Source organism: Myodes glareolus, chromosome 26 (genome assembly GCF_982192425.1).
Source record: "Myodes glareolus chromosome 26, mMyoGla1.1, whole genome shotgun sequence".
Taxonomy (NCBI): Eukaryota; Metazoa; Chordata; class Mammalia; order Rodentia; family Cricetidae; genus Myodes; species Myodes glareolus.
In genome coordinates, this window is record NC_142051.1 from 21,632,385 (window position 1) to 21,658,563 (window position 26,179).

The 26,179-nt window shown below is 36.5% G+C and overlaps 1 protein-coding gene across 6 annotated transcripts in view; it reads left to right on the plus strand.

The window, feature by feature from the left end:
- The window catches only part of Nav3 (neuron navigator 3), a 740,499-nt gene that overhangs the window by 411,765 nt on the left and 302,555 nt on the right, over positions 1–26,179 (plus strand). For 3 of the 6 annotated variants that reach the window (XM_048418403.3, XM_085683470.2, XM_085683468.2), the window contains exon 1: positions 674–1,062. The exons of 1 other annotated variant lie outside the window; for it this stretch is intronic. In XM_048418403.3, the coding sequence (XP_048274360.3) occupies positions 820–1,062 (243 nt within the window). In that variant the 5' untranslated portion in view covers positions 674–819. Of the gene's footprint in view, positions 1–672; positions 1,063–26,179 lie in introns of those variants that run through there. 2 more of the 6 variants (XM_085683465.2, XM_085683467.2) reach the window with 1 other exon arrangement.

The window sequence follows — 26,179 nt, forward strand, 5'->3', positions numbered from 1 at the left end:
CACCCAGTGCCTGGCTTCCTGTGTTTGTAACTTAAGCAGGCAGGGTCTGCTGAAGGCTTCAGCTGCCTTGGTTGGCTGTCCTGTTACTCCAGTTTAGCCTGATTTCATGGAGTGAAGCAGAATGAACACCGTGGCTCCTGGCTGTCAAGAGTGAAAAATAGCTGGAAATTAGACAAACAGCTTCATTGCTGAAATTGTTTCCGGGCTAAAAGTTCTTCCAACAGCTGTTTGTTTTGGCCATTGACCTGCTCTTTTTTTTTTTTTTTTTTTTTTTTTTGTGGTTATTTCTGAAGTCAGGAAGAACTCCTAGCTATTGTGGTCTTTTGGCTTTGGCTTTGTTGACAATTAGACTGAAACTAGACCGAAGGGATTTTCCTTTGTCGTCCCGTCCTCCACCTCCCCCACCCCCTCCTCTGAAAAAGATCAGACTCTGCTCATGTAGTGAGAAGACAGCAAAGCTAGAAACTAGAAACGCTATAATCCTACAGAAAGGGCTTTGGAGCATTTATTTTGCAGATGGTAGTTACTGAACAGGAGAGAGAGAGAGAGAGAGAGAGAGAGAGAGAGAGAGATTATGAATGTGAGAATCTGAACTCAGATAATGAAAAAATTTGTCTCTTACTGAAAGTTAGTTTGAAAGTTAATATCTGTTTTTCGTTTCCTCTCTCTCTCTCTCTCTCTCTCTCTCTCTCTTAAATCCAGATGACTGCTAGTTTTGTTTAAAGTATTTTTTTTTTCTGGAAATACTAAAACTGGAGTCTACCAGACTGAGGTTAGGAGCATTTTCTTTGGCAACAAGAAGATACTTGTATAGAAGCCATGCCTGTCCTTGGGGTTGCCTCCAAACCGAGACAGTCAGCTGTTGGGACAAAGCCTGTTCACACTGCTCTACCGATACCGAATCTTGGCATCGGTGTGTCCCAGCAGCGTTCTTTGAGACCTTTGGAATTTGCTACACCGGAGTGCTCGATGTTTTCCTGTCAGCACACCTTAAAATCAACCTGTGAGCTTGGAGAGAAGAGAGCCCCACAGAGAGCGTCCAAGGAGAGGGAAGACAGCAAGGTGAGTCACTGAAGGTCGCTGCAGACTTAAAGAACTCAAAGATAAATTTTGCTTCAGGTGCGCCCTGAACTTTGGGTACTAGGGTGCAGAATTATGAGACTGAGCTTTTACGTGAAAACTGGATGTTAGCCATAGCTGCAAAAGTCATTAACACAATTCTGAATATGCATAGGTAATAACCAGTATACTTAATGGTGGCATGCTTGATTACTTATGAATATACTTACTCCTCGATATTGCTCTGTCATTGACCTACAACCAGTCCCAAATGTAAGGAATGGGCAGGGGGAGGGGCCCGCTTTCATCTACTATACCTATCAAAGGAGATCACTTTGTAAAGTCCCCTGCAGATGCCATTGCTTTGCTCATGTGCACAGTCTGAGCGTTTGCACACTAGGTGCTTAATTTATTGTAATGTGAAGAAAGTAAAGCCTTGCCCTTCCTACTGCACATGTGTCTGGACCCCTGGTTTTCGTATCACCGACATCACCTTTTCAGCTACTTACTGTCCTGTATTTTGTGAGCTCTTAGTTGCTGAACCTTCTTCCGTGTTTGCTCCAGGGGCAGAGTGCTAGCACAGCCCGACAGCTGGGATCCTTCACTGGGGATGCATCTAAAGCAGTGGTTCTCAACCTGTGCGTCGAGACCCCTTTGGGATGGTCAAATGACCCTTTCACAGGGGTCACCAAAGACCATGGGAAAGCATAGATATTTACATTGCAATTCACAACAGTAGCAAAATTACAGTTATGAGGTAGGAATGAAACAATGTTACAGTAGAAGGTCAGTCACCACAACAACAGGAACTATGTTAAAGAGTCCTGGTATCAGGAAGGTTGAGGACCACTGGTCTAAACCTTCGTAAGTATCACTTGTAGTGTAGCATGAAGCATGACATCAATCTTTCTAAAGGTTTCCAAGGTCACTGTCTCCTCTCTGACTTACAGAAAATAATGGTACTTTACTTGCTTATATACAATTGCAAGCTAAAAAGGAATTGAGGGTGCCTGCTATATACAAACTCCTTCTGCCAGTGCAAAGAAAAGCCAGTGCTTTTCTCTAGGATCCCTAGTTGATCTGTCTTCTCCTACTCAGGTTTTTAAACATGGCCCAGATGTGCCTTTCTTTGCAAAGCCTTCAGGTACCATCTAATTCATTTACTTTATTGTGATATTTTCTTTTGTCTTTAGAAATGACTACGATGTCTATATTTGTCAGTCCAGGTTTAATTACACACACAGTATATAGTATTACTGTTCTAACAGGTGTAAATATGTGGAAAGTAGGGATTATATTCAGTCTGTACTGAGGCTCCTTCTTACTCCGCCTCAGGTTTCACATATAATAAAACACTTGAAACAGTAATTTGGTGAATATATGTAAGAGTAAATGAGTCAGTGAATGAATAAGACTATTATTACAAGAAAGATCATTTAAAATCATTGATTTTGCCAAGTTGTGGTGGTACACGCATTTAATCTTAGCACTCAAGAGGCAGAGATAGGTGGATTTCTCTGAGTTCTAGAACAACCTGATCTCCAGAGTGAGTTCCAGGATAGCCAGGGCTACACAGAGAAACCCTGTCTTAGAAAACAAAACAAACAGAAAGATGAGTGATCTCTTGGTGTCATTTCTTCTATATGAAAAGGAGGTTTCAAATAGAAGATTTTTTTTTGAAGTTTTCTAGCTGTAACAAGAAATAATTCAAGTAAAAATTTCAGTTAAATAATTATTTGATTATTCACAGACTTCTCAGTGCAATGTGCAAATTCTGAGTAACATTAGGAAAGTATAAGACATTGGTAAAATGGAGAATTTTTAACTTTATGAAAATATTTAAAAGTGAATACCACACAACTCTGTTAAAGTTTATGTTAACTCAATGATTGTCTAATTAAATAAAAACAATATAGATGATAGTTTATTGATAATAGATAGATAGATAGATAGATAGATAGATAGATAGATAGTTGGTACATAAATAGACAGATAAATGGATAGATAGAGCTGTTGTCTCTGTGGAATATGTGACTGTTACTTTTTTTGTTTGCTCAAAATACTACTGTGCTAAATGGCCATAATTTACAACTTTACTACAGTAACTACCATTTTCAATAGAATTTGGGTAGATCACTTTGTTCAGCAAATGTAAAATAAACATCTGATATTTCAATTAAATTCCATGGTATAAAAAAATCACGGGAATAATTATATATGTAGGAATAATTTCACCATGTCTCTTGTCAGTTTTTAAACCTGGATTTTCAACCAATGTAAAGAATGCTTCCGCAACATTTAAAAATCTTTCTAGGTGTCAAAAAGAAATATACTTACAATAATTTAAATCAAAGAACTAAGGAAAATAGCAGAAATGATCAAGGTAGGTATATTAAGCATAGTTAGACTTGGTTGAATGTAGCAGGATATTCAATATCACACTAGTTGGACAACAGGATAGATTGCTTCTCTGTCAGGTGATACAATCTGTAGATATATGGTAAGGTCAGGACATTGTCAGAGAGCGGGGTCCTCTCCATTTTGCCTATCACTCTCCATTAGTGGTTTCCAACTTTCCATCTTAAGTGGATTATAGAATTCCATTCTGGTTAAAGACATACCCCACTTTGTTAAGGTTTTATGACATCCTTTTGGCCTACTTAGAGTTCTTCAACCTTACCTTGCTGTGGGAGAAACTAGAAAATGCAGCTTAGAAATCCTAAGCAGCTCTGTGTCCATCCAAAAATTATGGGTTCCATTTCTAAGAGAAGCAAACCCTGGAGAGTAACCACAATAAATGACCATCATTAAAAAGCATTTTTGTGGAGTATGTAGCTACTCACTGGACCAAACAGTTTTGTAATGTGGTTTGAGAGAAAGAAAAAAAAGACTCTGATCATGTTAGAAATGACTTCAGTTCAGCATTCTCTGTTCTTGTTTCACATTAAAATTGATGCTGTCAGCCAGAAAACTTGTAGTTCCATCACTTGGGAGGCAGAGGCAGGCAGATCTCTGTAAATTCAAGTCCAGCCTTATCTGTAACCTGGCCCCCCACCACCACTTTTTTTTTCTCTGTACCATATGCAGTTGGAAGATGCCAAGGGCTCATTCATGTTGTCTTCTATATCTTTTCTGATGTCTTACTTAATCTGAATTGTCGAACTCCTCTCCTGATGCACATTTGATTTTTGACTCTTACTGGGTTCCTCCATAAACAAGAAGCTTGATGTAACTGCAGCCCTGAAGCCCTTGCTTGAGTCTTTTGAAGTTAAATTTCAGAAATAAACCTTTGTTTCTCTCTTATGTCCTGCTCTCTCTACAAAATAATTTCTGCATATTTTCTGGGCTTGCTATATTCTGCAAATATCACCCACTTACAGCTCATTCCAAATGTCAAAGAAATGCTTAAGATACCACATATTATTGTAGTAAACATAAAGGGAACTTGTGTCCTTCTGAGAAGACCTAAAGTAATTCTTAAGAGGGTTAGTGCTTTGACTCATGTTAATAGGAATCTACTGTTTGATGCTCTTACTCAGTGTTTTCTAAGGATGGTCAAAAGAGAAATTATTTCTTTCTCATGTGTTTACAAAAAACTCAGACTAATACTTTGAAATGAAAGAAATCAAAACCATTATTTATGATGAGACACTTCAGTTAGTTATTTTAAACGTTAGTTCACACACCTACATATATCTATGTGCACATATGTATATAATATGTTGAGCATTCTCTCTCTGTGAAATTCCCCTATCTCCATTTACTTCAGTGTGTTAGGAGGCCAGGCCTCACCCCATAGCCCAGGCTAACCCTTAAGCCCCTGTGTAATCCAGGATGGCAGCTACTCAGCTACCCTCTTGCCTCAGTGTACTGAGTCCTGAAGCTACATGTGTGAGCCATCATCCCCTATTCTCGTATTCAAAATCAGCCCAAATATCAAGGCAGATAAGCAAATACACTGTATGAATAGTCTTACTAATGAGGGAAATTGTTTTGTCGCTTTATAAGGCTATGAGAAGTCTTTTATGAATTGGCCATGTAGAAAAGAAACAGTTGGTGTTTAGTGGGCAGGTGGGACTCGGTCATGTACGGAGGGTAAAAGTGGGTTTTGGTGAAAATGTTGTGCAGAATGTCCCGTGAGTAAAATATTATAATTGAAAGACATTGTTTGTGGAAAGTAGCAGGACTGAATCAGCAGAGGTTGAGCTAGTGAAGTAGATAAGGAAAAGGTTTTTCTTTGTTGTTATTCTTTTATTTTTGTCGTTGTTGTTTTTCAAGGCAGGCTTCCTCTGTGTAGCGGTAGCTGTCCAGGAACTCACTTTGTAGACCAGGCTACCCTCGAACTCCCACGTCTTTCTGTCTCTGCCTCCCAAATACTGGTATTAAAGGAAGGTGTCACCACTGTCTGGCTGAGGAATAGGATCTTAAAATAGAATTAGGCACGATTATCATGACAGTGATACTTAAATAAGTCATGGTTGAGAACATCTGATGCTAATTAACATTATGTACTGTAATATTCTAGGTACTGAACTAGGTGCTTTTTAGGATATAATATTTAGTTCTCACACTAGCTGGATGACATATACATTATTACTCTAATTTTGCACACAAAGAAACCGAGATTTAGAAAGGTAAAAATACTGACTACTTTTTTCATGCTAAATTGTGATGGAATAAAAGTCCAAAGGAAGAGTATGTGGTTGTAAAAAAAAGTGTTACTTCTTAACTAATTAAATAAAAATACCAAAATGAAGACTCTGGACGATAGCAGATGGGCTTACAAGGTTATTGGTAGCCTTGATTTCTACGTAGAAAGTTAGATACATTTTAGGTTTCAAATCGCCATTTCTAGAAATTGTAAGTAAGACATTGGCTACGTTCAGGTATGTACAATTATCAGGAGAAGACAATTTAGCTGACACATGGCCTCTACGGCATTGTATGAGAAACAGAAATGAATAGAAGTAGCCCCAAGATAGAAATAGAGCCGCAGATGTCAATTGAGTAGAGTCAGGCTCTGGTTTCCATCTGTTTGCTGTTGGAGACGTTGCCTGCTTGCTAGGGGCTGTCAGCGCTCCTGTTGGATTATTCACAGGGCAGCTTTGCTAGAGCTGGCCCGCCCTGCAGCTGCTGGTCAGCTCACAGTCCCCTAGGTAAGAGGGCCTGGCTTGCCTGTCCCTGCTGTACTTGTACAGTCTGTTATTGACGTTTAAAGAAACATGATCATTCATTCCTTTTCATAGTGATAAATTCCACCAGTTAAGCTGTTTGGGATGCTTTAATTGTTTTTTTGCTTTTTGTTTCTGTTTTTTGTCTTTGTGGTAGTACTTGAATAAAACTAATGAAATGATGCTTACCTTTCAACATACTTTTTTTCTCTTGGCTGGAGTAATTTTTCACTATAATAGATTTATTGTCCTTGTGTAATTGTTGGCAATCAGAAACGGCTGTCTCTCTTTTGTATTGTGTTATGCAAAGTCATTAAATATTTTATCTCAGTATTTAGACTGATGTTAAAACGTCATAACCCTTACAGGTGATGTATCTTACTGAATTCTCCATAGACTTGATCTGTTTTCTTGACTCATTTTTGTATATTCGTGACAATGTGCTAATATGTTAGTTGTACATTTTCAGTATTATAACTATCTTTTATAGAAAAACTACTAAATATATTATTTATACAAACATGACACCAATAGATGTGTTACTGATTTTTGAGCAGAGTTTTCATTGGTTGGCATGTTACAAAGCAAGTAACTACCCATAGTCAATTTGTATTAGGCCCTCTAGAACATAGACTAACTATATGCTCAGTCCAAAAAAAAAAAAAGTAAGTAATTCAGTCTTTACTCTTCAAAAACTTCAGTGAAATAAGTAGGATGGTTCCTGATAGAAATATATGGTTCCCCCCACACTGCCACATGTGGAGTGTCTGGGATTCTAGGCCTGTGTTGTTGCCATAACTACCCCATTTATGAGATGGTGGAAATTGACCAGGACCACTGATATGCTAGGCTTGTTCTCTATATACTGACCGTTTTTCAAGGGTAACATTTTTACAGTTTTCTCCCTTTCTCATTCCTGATTTTGTTCCCTTTTTTATCGTGTTTTCCCTAGGACATTTTCAATTTCTTTCACTCCTGTTAGTTCATTAGACCAGGAATTGTAAAAACTTTAATAACAGTAGCATTGGAACCTGATAGTTTTTGTGCCAAGGGTAGGTCATTTTTGTAGACAGAGGCTGTGTTTTCATTTCCCGGCCTCCCAGACCAGAAATAATCACTCAGAAACTACATTAGTTAATACACTGCTTGGCCAATAACTCAGGCATATTTCTGGCTACCTTTTACATCTTCAATTAACTCATTTCTATTCATCTACGTATCACCACAAGGCTGTGGCCTACTGGTAAGGTTTTCTGGTACCTTTCTCCTTCAGCATCTTCCCGATTCCACCTATTCTCTCTCTCTCTTTCAACCTAGCATATTCTGCCCTGCTATAGGCTGAAGCAGATGCTTTATTAATCAATGGTAATAAAACATATTCATAGCATATGGAGGGGGATCCCACATCAGATTATTATAAAAACTGTGGGATATGTAGTAGCATTTCTTCTTACTTCACTTACAAATCAGATCTTTCTCCAACTACAGATACAAAATTATCTGTAGATGCTGTGAAAAGTAAGAATGGAAGACAAAGACAGCCAGCATCTGAAATCTGCTAGCAATAGTCTTTCTAAACTAATCCAGACTTTATTAGCAAATGATGTTGGCAAATGAATTAATACTTAAGTCTAGCTGTCTTTAAAATGAGAATAATGATATAAATTAACTCATAAGTTTTTTGTGGTTAAATAATTGAGTTTATATAATTATAGATCAAATGAAAGTACATACTTATACAACATTTATTAATATGCAAATAATGTAAAGGTAATTGTTTCATAGAAAACTATAACAAAGTACTAGGACAAGGGTTATTAGTTAATTTATTTATGTTTAATAAATTGTTTAATAACAATGAATTTATTGTTTATGGTAAAAGTTACATTTGAACCATGTCTTTTGGAATGGATTTTTTTTCTGACCAAGAAAACATGGGATAAAAGAACTTTTCAGAGTTTCAGAGATAATATTGTTTACCAAAGTATGAAGTAGAATGCTACTGTATCAAACAAGAGAATATTACCAATGTCTAACAAATAGAAGGTGGGCAAGAAAGACTGAGGTGACTTGTCGCACTGGAGAGATGGGAAATGGAGTCTCAGTGATGATGTTGGACATACCCTCTACAGAAGGAGAAGAGGTGGCTAGGTATCAAGGTGACATGTGTAAGTTTCTAGAAGCATGATGACGTGTTGCATGAAAAGGTCCAGATTAGGACGAGGTTGAAGCTCCAGAATATAGAAGCAAAGAAAATCGATTTTTCTTTATTTCAGAACCAAACCCAAACACAATCAAGAATATCACTTTAGGAAAAGAAGACATAGGTGTTTGAATTCATTCACCCATTATCAACTATCCACATTCTAAGTCTTGCAAAAGTAACTAAATAAATACGTTTTTTTATGTGAAGTATACAGATATGTTTGAAACATTGCAAACTTTTTAATTTGGAACATATAACACTGATGATATTTTACAATGTTTTGAGCATCTACTGTATGTTAAATGATATATATATATTTCTAATTTATTATTATTATCAACAATTATAGACAGATCAGAGATGCTGTAGAGGGTTGGATTACAGTCGAGTTCTGTGTGACTCTTATATTCTTAATATTCTCTCTCCTTCCCTAACTTTTGGAGAGTTTTCCAGAGAAAAGTAGAGAAAGTTATGCATTCATGCCAGGAGTGCTGAATTAATCTTTGACGAGTTTCACTCTGTACTCTTCTTCTCAGTTCCCACTGCTTCTCCAGACTTTGGGAAAGAAAGAATTGTCTTTCATTGGATTACTAGTTACTGGGGCCTGATTGAGGAATTTGATATCCTGGGAGAGTTTGATAATTGCTTACATGGCAGGACTTTCCCTTTCCAAATTATGGAATCATTTGTTAAAAAGCATTGTAACGCTCAATAAAATTCAATTTAAGAAAAGCATTGTAGTCTTAATTAGAAAAAAAAGTCACTAGATGAGAAGGATCATGGCGGAAATGTGTAATTTCTTACTGAAATAATGTAATGCCATTTCTATAAAAGGAAAATAAGGGACAAAGAATATAACAAAGAAAGCATTTTTTTTCATATTAATTTTGAAAACTAGAAAACTGAGTTTGGATAAATCCATAGTTGTTTATAATGAAATAAGTTGCAATAAATTTAGATGTATTCAAAATGGCACCCTGATAATTAAGGTGATACTAAGTTCTATAATGTATAATCCCTTGATATCCCATACTTAACACAATAGAAATATGTATTTCATCCCTTTAATGGCCCTGCACAGCCAAGGAATGACAAACTTACATTGATAAACCTGGATTGGCACATACATTTTAGAGTAAAGTTTTATTTGAACACACATGCTTTGTACGTATTGTCTGTGGTTCCTATTCAGGCTGAGTATCAAAGATGGATCTTTATAATAAAGGACTATGGCCTGCATGACCTTAAATATTTCTTCAATGACCTTTGAAGAAAAAGTTAAACAGTATTGTAGGGGAGAGGCAGGGAGGGGAGCAGAGGAAAAATGGAGAGCTCAATAAAAATCAATAAAAGTATTGTAGTTTTAATTAGAAAAAAATAGTCACTAGATGAGAGGGATCATGGCACAAATGTATCCTTTCCCTACCAAAATAATATAATGCAATTATCATAAAAGAAAACTAACGAATGAAGAATAAAACAAGCAAAGCATAGCTTGGTGAAATATTAACAGGCATATTGTTATTTTAGAAATTGGTCTAAATCTCTAACTACATCAGATTTTCAAGATTAGATAAAAAAAATTTTTACATTAAAAACCTTCTAAAGTGCTCAATGGTGTCTTAAAGGTTGTCACTCAGTTGTACTGATTTACAAGAATATCTGCCTAAAAGCAGAACATCAAATTAGAGGAAAACCATAATTCCCAAAATACAGAAGAAAAGGATATTGAAATTTTTCCAACTTTTTAAATATAACAAGTACATAAAATTGACATAGATTTAAAAAATTCTCATATACAAGGCTCACTGTGGTTCCCTGGCTTCTGTGGATGTTTTCACCATGTGATTTAACTGACAGTTTTATATTTCTTGTGTTTTAACATGTCGATCCATACTGGTGTCCTGAAGTTACTCTTGAACCTGACACTCATTCCTACTTCCTCTAGTACATGGGCTTTAGAATTTGTCTCTTGCTGTTCCTGGAAATTCTCCATCAGAAATATGACCCAGAAGGCCAAGGAAGTTTAATATTTGGATTTTAGAGGTGAAATTTAAAGAGTCCGGGTAGAGAGAGTTGACCCAGCAGGAAGGCAGCATTTATTGACTTCTTGATATTGGTCAGTGGGTGGCTACACAGGTGTGTAATGGAATGTCTACCCTTGACTTGGAAGCATTCTGTAACATCTGTCAACACATTACATACCATTTCCAAAGAGCCATTGAGTGGGAATTGGGGAACAGATAATTGAAAAAATTCACCCCTTCTATTGAAAGAAGAAAATCATACTATAATCGTTAGATTCAATGGAAAGGATTTACAAAGCACAATATTTGGAATACCTTGTTTGAGTTGTGAGATGAATTCTGAGTGGTTTAACTTGTCATTACAGTGCATTGTGCGATGACAATGTATCTTGGAGTCTACCTTCATTTAATATATTATTGGAACATATGTCATGAAATCAACAATGAGAATTGGAGAGGGAAGCAGTAGATCAGAAAAGTGCAGTGGGGGACAAGAGGACTTCCCTGTGGGTAGGGATAAGTAAGGACAAAATATAGACTGGGAACGAAATTCAGCAGAACGCTTATATTGCATGCAAAAAGCTCTGGGTTCCATCCCTAACACAGCATGGTGAGGCATGCTTGTAAGCCCAGCGATTGGGAGGTAGAGGCAGGAGGATCAGAAGTTTAAAGTAAACCCTAACTACGTAGCAGGTGCCCACCAGTGTGAGTCTGTTTCAAAAATAAATGATACAATGAATAAATGACTAATCATATATGGATAAAAATGTCACAATGAAGCCTATTTGTTTGTATATTAACCAAAATATTTTGGGGGGGTTTCAAAGATGTTTAAGTGCAATGATGAATGTTATTTCATTCAAAAAAACTTGATCAGTTTTCAGTCTCCTAAATCATGGAGATTGTATATTCTTTCTTTTTTGTTTCTGAATTCTTACATTTTAATATCTTTCTCTACCTTTATTGATTTTCTATAGGATTAATTCTTGCCAAAAACTTATGCTATTATTTTGGCCCATTTTTAGAAGCTGGGTCACAGTTCTTTTCTCTTTAATCTATCTGCTTTTTATAGCCATTTCTTGCTTCCTTTGGCTGACTTCTTGATATCCTCACTGTGGTTTGTATCGTCCTTTGAACTCTGACTGATCACCCTCTCCAACACTATGTTCACAGAGCTATATTTTTCAGATTTATGCTAGACATTTTACATCCTATAAAAGCTGCCTTTGCAGTAAATATAAATGTTCTTATTTGCCACACTCCGATGTCTGCATCATGGATTCTTAGATGTCTTTTTTGCCTTTGCTAACTGTTTATCCAACTTATTGGTGTAACCACAAATGTTTGTTCCATGTGTATACACACACATGACATGTTCACATATATGCTGCTTTAATGTAAATGTGTGCATGTATAATAAAATAATATCAAATGCACTGTAGTAAGTATACTTATAACAATTTGGGGTCTCTTGAGAATGTATATTCAGCACATTCTTTTTGGGGAAACAAACACCTATATAATATAACTGAACAATATCAGAAATAATGTCATTTTTCAAAAACCTTTATTTGAAGTTTGAGATATGTTTCCTGTAGGTTTCTATTCTCCATATGTAACACTTAAAAAGATATCCAGATAGTGGTGATTGCCTAGAGTTCCTAATCACTAATTTAGAACATGACTTACTTAAAAAAATATGTTAGTTGACTTTAGCACATATATACATATATATGCATGTATACATGTATATGTCAGGTAAGATTTCATACACTGTCATGGTGTGACCAGCCCCACCATAAATTATTTCTCTGGACCAGAATGGAGGCACAGGTATAAAGGCATAACTCTCACGGCTTTATCAGGAGGGAAATTCTCCGTGATCCTCTTGAAATCCTGAGTTCACCTCCTAAAAATTTCTCTCGTTTATTCTCCAAACAACCTTTATACCAAAACGCAAACTGAGGGGAAATACTTTAGCATTCTGTTTCCTAGGAAACCAGGTGAATGTCTCTGGTCATGTCTGTATCTTTGACCACACTTTCCTATGCCCATTTTGTCACGTCTCCCTGGTCTGTATGCTAGCTCTGTCACGGAGGCCTGAATTAGCATCTCTATTCAGGTATCCTTAGAATTACGAAGGAAGGAGCAGAGCAACATCCTGACCCCTTCTTAGGGTAGTCTATCTGGAAGGTTACATGACCACCTCAGGTGTGGCCTATGGCTTGAGAGCCTGGTTGCCATGCCATATAGAAATATGGGCCTATAATACACATACAAATAAATAAATAAATAAATAAATAAATAAATAAAATAAAAATGCAAGAAGTACCAAGCAACATGGAAAGATAATTCTAGAGAAAAAGTTGATCTATAAAAATATACACTGAGAATTCTCATATGCACACTCATACGCATATTTGTCATATGTAAGCATACTTGCATATGAGTATCCGTGGCCTGAAGGTGGAGTCCAGTGATGCTATTTATCTTAGCTCATTTTCACTGCTCTAACTTTACACCACACACAGGGTATTCATAAGTAAGTGTGTATACTTCTCAGAGTCAGGGAGCCTGGAAGGTCAACGATTAAGACCTCAGAAACTTTGTGTGACAGCTTTCTCTGCCTTCACAACAGCATTCTGTTGCTGCATTCTGCTGGGGACGTAGGAGTCATACATTCTCATGGAGTGGAAGGACAGTCCAAAGTGGATTTGCTTGTTTAGTCCTTACATCATGGTCCTAGGTTTCTACGTATAATATGTATTTTCGTGACATCATTACCTTTTAGTGCACTTATAAATTAATGATACCTTAATAGTAATTATATGTCAATGTAGGACTTTTGTAGATACTTTCAGACGATTTCAGGACTCAAAGCATGACTGCCAACTAATGCCTGCTGAGGAGACTCACCTTCTGGCTATGAAACAAATCTGTCCTATGTGTATTCGTATTTAATTCTGTGACAATTTTTCTGTAATTTTTATTTTAGATTTAGTGACTGTTTTCTTGTCTTGTATTTTTATATGTGACTAACTTAAGATCATTTAGTTAGTCTATTGAACATTTTCTCATTAGAGAGGAGGAATACATTCATGTTTATATTCATATATGATACATATACATGCTTATTCATATAATCCAAATATGAAGATTGTCTGTTGAATATAGTGTAAAGACATTAGTAGTATCATCAGATATTACCAAACTTCTGGTCAAAAGTCTGAATCAGAGTCCTAGTTCCTTTCATAATTCCTGAAATTCTTTAGACAGTTTTCAAAATAAATTGCAGACACCGAGTTCAATACAATGGTGTTTGGATGCCACTGAGTTTGTTTCCTTTTTGTCTTCAGCAGCTGCACATAGAGATGAGGATTTTTATTCTCCTTCAACAGTGTGATGCCTCTCTATAGGACAGACAGGATGTGGTCTGGGAGAAAGTCCACGCTTTAACAATAGACTATTGACGGAAAGTTGGGGGAGTGCTAGGAGGAAGGGAGGATATGTCTACACCTAAAATTATCAGAGGCATTTGCTACATGATAATAATAGATTTTACAGATCTGTTTTTTAATGTCACCCATGTCCTTAACCTGTTTTGATTGAATGTGAAAAACTGTCTTCAAAATAAGAACCTTTTTTTTTTAATTCAAGAGAGAATTGCACCACACTTTATCTAGAGAAACTAAGCAGAGGATAAAATCCTCACAGAAGTACAGTGTATTTCACTATTCTGTTTGTATGCTATCCCACCCTATGAGGGAATATTCAGAGGACTCCCAAGGAGATAATTGGAAGAGTGGAAAGACAATGCCCGACTGAAAGGTAACCGTTTGGATCACTAAGAAGCAAAGAGTTGATCATAAATAAATCATGAAGAGCATCAGGTTTTCTTTAGGGTTCCTCCTCCATGATATTTTCTTGTTTGATGTACCCAAGAAAGAAGTCTCACAGGGGATGGATATCACATACAGTGGTGTTTCCCTTTCTCGTCTACACCCTTAATCAAATAACAATGATATTTTGATTAAATTGAATATTTTAAAGAGCTGGGGGGAAAACTCAGATTTCTTATCCCCACGTATGCTCCACTGGAAATGCAGTTTCCTTTACTTTCCAGGGACAGATCCCATAAATACCCACTGTGGACCTGTCTGACACACCTAAGTTGGTGCAGTTAACATATAGCTTAAGGAAGAGCCGGGCTGAAACTCAGTGGTTCCTTTCCCTTTTCTTCCTTCTCTTCAAATGCTGCTGTTAAAAACTTTCGTTAAATGTCTTGACACCTGGATCTCCTTGGGATCATGTTGCTACTCATCAAAGAACTTGGGCAGTGGATGCTTCCCATTGTGGGCCAAGCTTTCGCTTAGAGGGCATTTTAGAGGCATGTGAGAAATGACCACATGAGCAAAGTGGCAAGGATAGCCTTCTCATGATCACAGTGAAGCTTCAGAGTTCAGTCAGAAGGAAGAGCCTCTGAGAGTAGAGGTGAGGGAGGCTAAGCAAGGCATAAGTCTAGGTGTGGGGTTTTTTTTCAGTCTGTTCTAGCAAACAATAGTTGGGTTTCCTGGCAATGCATTAATGGAATGACTAGTTTCTTTTTTGTAAACCGTGTCTCAGGCAGGGAGGAAGAAGGAGCCAAGTGGATAGTGTAACCTTATAAATAGAAACAGCCATGTTAAAATAACAAGAGCACTCCAAGTTAAGACAAATTCTGCTACTAGCTGTGAGGTATGGCAGCCGACTGAATAAGAGAGTCATCCTGTGGAGTTTCTGGGTTGGCCTGAAACTGCTGGGCAAGAAGCATCCATGAGAAGTCTTTATTGTGCACCACTGGAGTCCAAGTGTTTCAGTCCAAATAAATCCAAACCTCCTCTCTGTTGGGTGTAGTCTAGTTGGAGACATGGGAAGCTTGTCTTTCACTACAAATATTGAAGAATGAGTTCATATTTTCTTTCGGTATGCTTCATGACCTGCAAAGTATATGGAGCATTTATACTGGCAGAGGCATAAAGGACAGTGGGTTAGCCGCCTTCAATTCTATAGAAGAGCCCTGAGCTGCCTCTGGCATGGTCTGTGGAGCAGTGGCTGATTACGTTCCATTGTTCTTTATTTTAGCTCAGTGGTTTGCAACCTGTGGGTTGGGGGTCCAATGACCCTTTCATAGAGGTGAGTTAAGGCCATCCTAAAACACAGATATTTACATTATGATTCACGACAATAGCAGCATTGAAGTTATGAAGTAGCAAGGAAAATAATTTTATGCTTGGGATTACTACAACACAAGGAGTTGCATTTAATGGTTGTATTATTAGGAAGTTGACAACCTCCTCCCTAAATGGAAGAGTCTGGTAAAAAGAGAGAAATCCCTATGAAGGCCTGGAGGGCAGTTTTTTCAAATAATTGCATTCAGTTTGATACATACATAAAAAGAAAGTTTATGCTAATTGCCCCTTGGTCAGGTTTTAGACGCTGGACATTTTAAGTGTCAGGAATATCTTTGGGTCGTGCTCTTCAGAGACATTATTGGACAAATAGTCCCTTCCAACAGCCTTGATCTTGCCAATTATTTAAGCTTCACTCAACCTGGTTAAAGTGAAATTTCTTATATAAACTCTTTCTTAATGAGAGGCTCGCATAATTCATGTTTATATCTCACAAGTGTCCCTAACACAATTTCTTAAATATGATTAAAAGTTGAAACATATTTGTTGAATAGAGAAAATGAAAATTATTTTTATACCATTATTCCATTGACATGTGGGTTGTTTGTACCTGTTCTATAAAGTTCAGTACTAGATCCTACTCATATTTTCATGAATATGAACATGACCTCTGCCATTTTTGTGTAAAAGTGATGCAAAGTATCATGGTGTAGGTTTTAGTGTTTGTACCAAATCCATCTAGAGCAAAACTACCTCCAATCACTGGTGATCTTAGGTGTCTGAAGATTGTAAAAAGCAGAATATTGAAAATGAAAGGAATAATGGAGAGGATTCTATAAGACAAATCTCTTTTTTTTTAAAAGATTTATTTATTTATTATGTACACAGTATTCAGCCTCCACGCCTGCAGGCCAGAAGAGGGCACCAGATCTCATTATAGGTGGTTGTGAGCCACCATGTGGTTGCTGGGAATTGAACTCAGGACCTCCGGAAGAACAGTCAGTGCTCTTAACCTCTGAGCCATGTCTCCAGCACCGACAAATCTCTTTTTTATGCCAAGCTAAAACTAAAGCTTAGCAAATTTAAATAAGTCATCTGAAATTGTCATTTGAAAACTATTTTAAATTGTTATTTATTGTCCATGGAGGCATATGTTGTATATTCAGGCATTTATGCTATGGCATGTATGCCGTGGAGTGCATTGTGCTGTGGAGTGCATGTGTGCTGTGGAGTTCATGCATGTGGTGGAGTGCATGTGTACTGTGGAGTTCATGCATGTGGTGGAGTGCATGTGTGCCATGGAGTACATGCATGTTGGAGTGCATGTGTGCCTGGACTGCATGTGTGCCATGGAGTGCATGTGTGCTGTGGAGTGCATGCATGTGATAGAGTACATGTGTGCCATGGAGTGCATGTGTGCCATGGAGTGCATGCATGTGGTAGGGTGCATGTGGAGGTCAAAGAGCAACATGCTATGTTCACTTCTATTTTTGTTTCTATATATGCATTCTGGGGATTGATCTGAGGTAGTTAAACTTGCAAGGCAAGCTCCTTCCTAGTACTTATTGGTTCTCAAACCGTATCATTTTAAAACGGAGATATATACGTTTCCATGTCTGGATTTTAATCATGGATATAAAACTCTATGTTATATCATGTCTTATTCAGAACTGTTGCTTAGACTTGACTATCTAACCTGATGAGAAAATTAATGACTTCCACATTGCGCTCAAGCCTCAGAGTCTTCTAGAAGCTAGTTAGAATCTTGTACTTAAGAATCAGTAAGGTTAAAGCTGAGCAGTGGTGACACACATCTTTAATTCCAGAACTTGGGAGGCAGAGACAGGCGGATCTCTGGGAGCTTGAGGCCAACCTGGTCTACAAAAACTAGTTCCAGGACAGCTAGGACTGTACCATAGAGAAACCCTGTCTCAAAAAACCAAACCAAACCAACCAAATAAATAAGCAAAAAATAGCAACAACAACAACAAAACGAATCAGTAGGGTTATGGGACGTATTCAAGATATGTAACATGTAAAAGTGTCTTGACATTTCTCATGTCCTTGTCAGAGTGATCTGGAAAGACAATTGCATTTAGTCATAGCATCCAGACTCCTGGTTACAGTAGTTTCATGAATATTAATAGAGTCCTCATTATCTATAACTATGCCTTATCTAAATTTTCCTTTAAGAACTCAGAAGCCCCTGCAGTATGGTAAATCAACCAATTATGCTGCAATTTATAGCTGTTACTGAAATGGCTGTAAAATACTCTCTTCCTCGGCTAAGAAAATGTATCTCAGTATTCTGTAATGTGTTTCTCCTTGATCGCAAACCTCCATTCCTGAAAAAAAGAAGGTTGCTGAGCAGAAATAATTGATGGCTTTTTGCTTCTTTCTATACCTTTGGCCTCTCTGCAGAGATAACACATCCAGCCCGATCAATTGGTATGGGCACTTTTCTCTCTTAAAATGTGAGCATCATGTGTCATTTACATTGCTAGGGGCCTTGTCCTAACACCGGTTAGGGAATCTAAAGGCCTTTCAACCTTACTACATAAACATGCTAAGATCCTAAGAATTCCTGGAGTCAGGCACACTGGAATTGTGTGCATGCATTGCTCCTAATTGAGCCCATTACTTCTGAAATGCTAGGTAACTATTCTATTAGTGACCTGGAACCCAAACCCAGAACCTCAGCTATCTAATAAGGACTTGCCATTTTCCCTTTGCTGTGGCAGCTGCATAGATGGAAGGGGTACTAAAACCCAGCAGCTACTGAGTGTCTGAGTGGAACGGATATCTTCTCTACTCTTTTCTGAAACTTTTCTTAGTAGTTCTATTACCTAACTCTTAATCCAGGACCTGGTTGCAAGGGAATAAACATTGCAGGCATCACGAGTTTACTATACTTTCATCTAGTTCAATAAACCCTTTCTTAATATCTCTGTTTCTTTCCTGCTATTGGAAATTTACTCATCTCAGTTCATGGCTTCTCTGAAAAATCTGTAAAATTCAGTAAAAATTTCTGCATTCGATTTTTGAGTGCAACTCTTTGCTCCAACACCAAAGATTTTGCATTTGGTGGGCAAAGGGGAAGCTTTTGAATTCAGAAAACATCTTCACACTCAGTAAAACCAGATTTTCACGACTTCTTTATCTCCACGGGCTTAATACATTTAAAACTGATCAATGAATTACATTATCTAGGTTGGATTCTATTGTCCATTATCTGAATAGAGGAATCATAGGTCAGCTGAGAAAACGAGCAAAAGAGGAACCAAAATAGTGTTGGATAATTTCAGACACAAGCTGCCACAAATAGAAAATGACTATATAATCATGGTATGGTAGCCTTCTCAAATAATTGAATTTACTGGGATGTTCCTTGGTGTTTTAATATTAATATGCATGTATTCCTGCAGAAGCAGCCAGCAATAACATTGACCTCTGATGTGCTGGCCAGCACTGCTGGAGAGATATGAAGTGCTGCCTCGTTTGGTCTTCATGTATAGTTGACAAATGGGACAAGTAACATGTAAAAGTGCCAAGCAACAGTAAGAGAAATCAGAGACTGCGGGTGCTATAATTTCCATTGGTCTAACTTGAGTTATTGTTTCAATAGTAAGATAGTCACAGGAATTAAGCCACGGCTGCGTTTTGGAAGACAAAGCCAGTGCCGTCTAACTTATGAGACGGCGTAGCTCTGTAAAGTAAAGGTAGAAATAATACGGCTGTCAGAGTCCCCATGGGGCGATGGAATATCACATCTCAAAATAGCGTCACTTCAAAGAATCATAAAGCAAGCGTTTTTCTGTAAGCTCACAACAGTGCTTTGTCAAATAGCTAGCCTGCTATAAGCATTTAATGTGGGGATTAATGTAGAATACATGTCAGCAATGTGGGCTGATGAATTTTCAGTTAAGGAATACACCTGTGAAATTAGTACAAAACAGGAAGCAGACATGTGCAGCGTCTGACATGGACAATTGCAGCTTAGATTGTTTTTACACACCACGTGCACACAAAACACATTCACATACACACGTTTGTCCACTGTATAAATTGTCCATAGTGTATATTCATTAAATGGTGAATGTATAAATTTGGATCGTATGTAATTTACAACCTGATGAACAGCACTGTTGTGAACAACACTGCTCTTCTATGTTGTGAGTATTGCCGGGTGGTAGCTGGGCACACTGTTAATCCCAATGCTTGGGAGGCAGAGGCAAGTGGATCGCTGCAAGTTTGAGGCCACCCTGGGCTACAGAGTGAGTTCAAGGACAGCCAGATCTTTTCATTGATGAAAGATAAAAGAATAAGAATCTATGCAGAAATATCAATAGTGAAATTACTAGATCACAGGAGGTGAATATGCTCAAATTATTAGATATTTTTCAAATTTGTTGCAACAAACGGCTTTCTTACCACTTGGAGTGATCTCTAGATGCTTCCATCTAAGCTCCTAGGTCATTTATTATTATGACGTCATAGACTTAGGTTCTGTGCAATGGGATTTTAGTGTAGTTGAGATCTACAATTATGTGATGACTACCTCGTTTGATCATTTTTCCATAATTTAATCTATCATTGGATATTCTTTGATAAGATGCCTATACTGTTTGTTTTTGCTTACTACCTGTTTCTGATGTCTGTGAATCCACATTCTCCAATAATTTATAAAAAGTAGAGTTTCTTTTTTACTATTTTGGATATAAGCTTCACAAGATAGCTGGTTCATAAAATATTTTTATTAAACTTCAATAAATGTAGTATCTGTTCATGATTAGTTAGGCAAGATATTTCTAGTGATCAGGGTCTAGCATCTCAGAAGATAAACATATTTTTATACCGATTTAGAAAATTGTTTCTAATTTCCATTTGTTACTTTTAACTCATTAATTTATTCTTTCATTCATGCATTCAACAATCAGAAGTTGTGTTACACACAACTATGCTTTATAGTTATGCAAATAGAAATAAAAGTTGACTTTAGAAACCAGAATTGTTTTTTTAAAAAAAAAAACGATGTATTGTCTCAGGGGTCAGTTCTTGTCTAGCGTGCTCAAGGCCCTATGTTGGATTTATATCACTACAAATGCACACTACACACACACACACACACACACACACACACACACACACATACACACGAGAGAGAGAGAGAGAGAGAGAGAGAGAGAGAGAGAGAGAGAGAGAGGGAACCTTGACCTTCTGAGTGCTCATTGTCATACACAGTACTAAGGATATGAAATACCTCATGTTATTCTGCTTTGCTCTGAAAGGGGCTTCTCTGAATTCCACACATTGTATGGATTTTAGAGCCTTCATCTGGGTTAGTCATTTTAGACACAGACAAATTAACTATGAACATTTCAAAGTTAAAGTTAAGAATTAATAGAAAGCAAACTAGCCAAGTGGTGTTTTGCCAACAGACACAATGAATGGTTCCATTATTCTCTTCACCTGGAAGACAGCCTGTTTCTGCAGTTGGCCTACATCAACTATAACATCCTTTTGGTTGTGCTTCTTAATACGTGCATACTGAACCCAAACCAACATGAGTAAATTCCTGAAGTGTTACTTTTATGATTATTATCCAACAGGTATCTTCCTTTGCTTTTAGTTAATTTTTGAAATCAGAAGACTTGCTAGTCCTTAGAAACTTTGTGTTCTAACAAGATTTCATGGTTGAAAACTGTGTTTTAATAAAGGTAAATTTTAAAAAAAAAAGCAGAATGAAAAACAGCAAGTACACCATATAAATGTGTTATGTACTGGACATGCAAACAGGCTTTGGGGCAATTGGAAATAATTGCTCCAACATATTCCTGTAATCTTTCCTGTGTAATCCCATAGTGTTTTAAAATCCAGTCTCTTAGTTTCAATGTTGTCTTCTTCTCAGGCACTCTGTCTAATCTTAGTTTATTTTCTTAGTTCTTACTTAACTATTTTATCAAATGGAAGGTTATCAAATATTACACCTATTCATTTTTTACTTAGAAATACTATATAGCATAACTTTTGTATGTCTTCTGAAAAGCATTGTAGCAAACAGTGATTTAGCATTCTTTAATTGTAATTAAATATTTGTGAAAATAGGCTACTCCTCTATCATACCACTGGGATTATGTATTATTTTGGCAAAATGTAGTTGATGTATCACTTCTATTTTTATTATGATGCCTTTATCTGGGGACATTGTGAAACATATCAAATTGTACATTAGTTTCAAGGTGGGGAAAGGATATCTGTCTAGAGTCACCTTGAATTTGAACCAGCCTCCACAATTTCATTTTAGCAATGCATGGCTCTTATACCAATATTGAAGAATTTGGCGACTAAATTTCAGAGAGCATTACTGTTCCAATCTATTGTTAATGTGAACCCCACAGAAATAAATGTAGGCAAGCCTACTGGATAATCACTGTCACAATATCCAAGGCTCCATTAAACAGCCAGTAAATGTACACCTTATGTTTATATGTGAGTCGGTGATGGACTGCACATTTAGTATAACTGGGTGGGCCCAAACAAAATGGTGGAAAGACCTTTTAGCAGGCTTGAACCAAAATTATCTAATCTTACCTAAAAAATAATTCTTGTTTCAGTTTCTTAATTTTAGGCTGCATAATATCTGATAAGTTCTAATGATCCAGACATGGGCTACAGGCTCATAAAAACATTATCAAGTATATTCCCATGCACCTTACAGTTAATTTTCTTCCATATTTTAAAATCTTTTTCTGTATATTTTCAATACTTTATTCACTTCTATATAAACTTTCAATATTTTATGCTTCTATATATGATGTGGAGTTAAACAGACCACCACCTGATTCCTTCTAACAGTGTGTATATGATAAAACCTTGGCTTTGCAGGCCTTGGCTGTCCATGTGTGCCTGCATTCTTATCCTTTTTTCTAATGTGGTTATTAAAGCCTGAAAAAAAGCCAACACTCTCTTACATGGTGACAGGGTGGAAACCTAAGGAAGCGGCGAATAATGACTCATGCTATCAAGCCTTGAGAACAGTTTTCTCATCCATAATACCCCCCCAACAAAATATATCACCTTTGTTATTATATGTAATATCACACATCAGAAATATATTTCTCTTCCAATTAAGATTTTCTCTCCAAATATAACTTCAAATTACCCTTTAAAGAAACTATCTATCTATCATCTATCTATCTATCTATCTATCTATCTATCTATCTATCTATCTATCTATCTATCTATTTTTCTTTCTATCTTTCTTTCTTTCTATCTATCTTTCTTTCTATCTATCTATCTATCTATCTATCTATCTATCTATCTATCTATCTATCTATTTTTCTTTCTATCTTTCTTTCTATCTATCTTTCTATTTATCTATCTATCTATCTATCTATCTATTTTTCTTTCTTTCTATCTATCTTTCTTTCTTTCTTTCTATCTATCTTTCTTTCTATCTATCTATCTATCTATCTATCTTTCTATTTTTCTATCTTTCTTTCTTTCTATCTATCTTCCTTTCTATCTATCTATTTATCTATCTATCTATCTATCTATCTATCTATCTATCTATCTATCTATCTATTTTTCTTTCTATCTTTCTTTCTTTCTATCTATCTTTCTTTCTATCTATTTATCTATCTATCTATTTTTCTTTCTATCTTTCTTTCTTTCTATCTATCTTTCTTTCTATCTATTTATCTATCTATCTGTTTTTCTTTCTATCTTTCTTTCTTTCTATCTTTCTTTCTATCTATTTATCTATCTATCTATCTATCTATCTATCTATCTATCTATCTATCTATCTATTTTTCTTTCTATCTTTCTTTCTTTCTATCTTTCTTTCTATTTATCTATCTATCTATCTATCTATCTATTTTTCTTTCTATCTATCTTTCTTTCTATCTATCTTTCTTTCTATCTATTTATCTATCTATCTATCTATCTATCTATCTATCTATCTATCTATCTATCCATTCATCTATCTTCTGTGTATGGTGGGTGTTTAACTTGCTGTATGTGCACCATGTGTGTGCTAGTGTTAAGAGTAGTCAGAGTAGGCCATTAGATCCCCTAGAATTGGAGTTACAGAAGATGTTGAACCATCATGTGGGTGCTGTGAATTAAAACCAGTTCTGCTGCAAAAGCAGTCACTGCTCTTAAGCATTGAGCTGTCTTACCAGCCCTGAAAATTATTATCTTTTGAGCCATTTTCTAATAAGAAGAATGTCATGGTTTTGAAATGCCATGAGAAGAGTCATAAAATAATGAAAATAAATACCATTAAATTATTTTATAGTTCTGTGAAAATCATAACTGTATAATCTTAACTTGAATGGAATTATCTTTATCTCTTTCCTAAGTAGTGTATGAATGTGAAATAGCAATTGAATTGTATTCCCAGCCATTGTAGAATTAAATTCTTTATGATTTCTGGAAGAAGAAAATACTCCAATTCTTGATGGGCTCTAAACTGGCATGCTTACTTTGGACAATGAAAGAATGAGTCTCTGCTAATTGTTGAAGCTTCATTTAACCGTATCAAATTTTAGCAACTGTTTTTGATGGATTAATTAAATCTTTGATTTTTTTAAAGATTACATGCATGCCTTTGAGTAATCAAAAAATAAAGAACAAATTGAGGGAAGATTAAGCTTCCATGCTTCTCATGAGGTATCACTTCAGCTTTATGAGGGGTTTTTAATGTCTAACGTGTACGATTTGACCTTTGTATAGATTGTGTAAGAAGTAGGTATCTTACTCCAGTGTTCCAAAGAATGCAATTCAACTTTTTAATAAATGATAATCGCTTTTAAATAACTCTAAAGTTTTGACCTTAATTCTTTGAAAAGTCATAAGACATTAGTAGGGGATAAGAGCATTGTTTTGTGGTAACAAAAGCATGGGATGAGGAAGCTTCAAGCATCTTAATTGGTCAACTTTTATTTAGTTTCCATGAAAAAGATATGACCATTTCTATTTATTTTTCAATTATTTAGCAATAGTTGTAATAAAATATTGATTTATCATATTTCTTTTTGAAATTCCTCTTGATGAATTAAAGCATCTTTACAGATATGTGGCATATCTTAAATTCCTTTATAGACAAGATAACATCTTTTTGAAAAGTCTCCTTAGGATTAACTTTTATCAAAGAAATTAATCATATTTTAATATTTAAGAAAATAGATATCATGTCATTGATTTAAAACTGGAGCTAATGAAAGTGGTTAGTATCGCATAAGCAAAATATATGGACGAAAACTGCCCACTTGTGTTTCCAATGCTGTAGGATTAAGGCACAAAGTTTATATTGCTATGTTTGCTTTCATGTTGTCAGTATGTCCGTAAGGCAGAGAGAACATGGGTCAAACAAAAATCTACATCCCAATCCAAAGCTATCCATGCAATTTGCCAAGAATAAAAGTGCTTTCTGCATTTGAGACAAAGGCTAATCCATATTTATTTCCTGGCTTGACGAATTTCATGGGGTCATTTCTACAGGCGAGCTCCAAGGGAGTTAGGAATCTGGCCCATGATTTTCCTCTGGCAGTGGCTTCTGAAATAAAGCACAATCACTTATAATATTTCAAAAAGTTATCTGTCATCCATATTGCAAAGCACGCTGCAGCCATTTAAGCTCTGGGGTACGACTTAAAGATTTTTCTATTCATGGGAGGTGGAAACATGAAAGGAAGATGAAAACGGGAGGCCGGGGTTTTAGAGGGTATTGGATTCCATGTGGGTTGAAGAACTTGACTCAAAACACACATGTTCTAGGGAATGTTTGCCGTAGGGCTGTGTTGTTAATTATGACTTTCAAAGTTTGAAGCATATCTCGGAGTCTTAGGAACCCCTACAATACATGTAACCATGTTCAGTTCAGTATCTGAAAATCCCAGCTGTTTACACGCACAACTTTAATAGAGATTTACGGAAAGAATGGCTGAGAGAACAGATATTCTGAGGACAGATGGGAACTCGCAGACTTATTTTGTTACACTATCTCACTGTGGTTTTTTGACACTGTGGGAATTCTTCTTCCAGGATCGGGATGGAGAGGGTCTCTTCTTTCACTTTAGTCTGACCACTTCTCTTGAGGGAAAGCAAAGGCTCACAAATCAAACGTTTGCTCATGTTAAACCCCAGGAACAGACATAAAAAGAACCTCTTGCTTCATAAGCATGCCTATCCATACAACAATAGCTGTTCTCCTGAAACCCCAATCCAAATGAAACGGAACTAAATCTCTTGAAATATGCAGCTGGTCACAACTGGATATGCTGAGCTTCCCAGAGAACTTTCTCTGGGCCATTCTGCTGTGGTTTCCTGCTGAGGGAAAGACAAGATTCTTTACGCCAACCTGAGCCCATAGAATGTTCCTGTTCATTGACTGGCATCACGATCTCACAGGTACTTCTTTTCATCATATTCTCTGGGGTTCCAGAAAGCCTTGACCCGTTGGCTGTTTGTAAATGAATGAGTGTGTCATTTAAAACAATGTACACTTTCGATCATTCTTCCAAAGAGTGAGAAGTAGAAATTGAT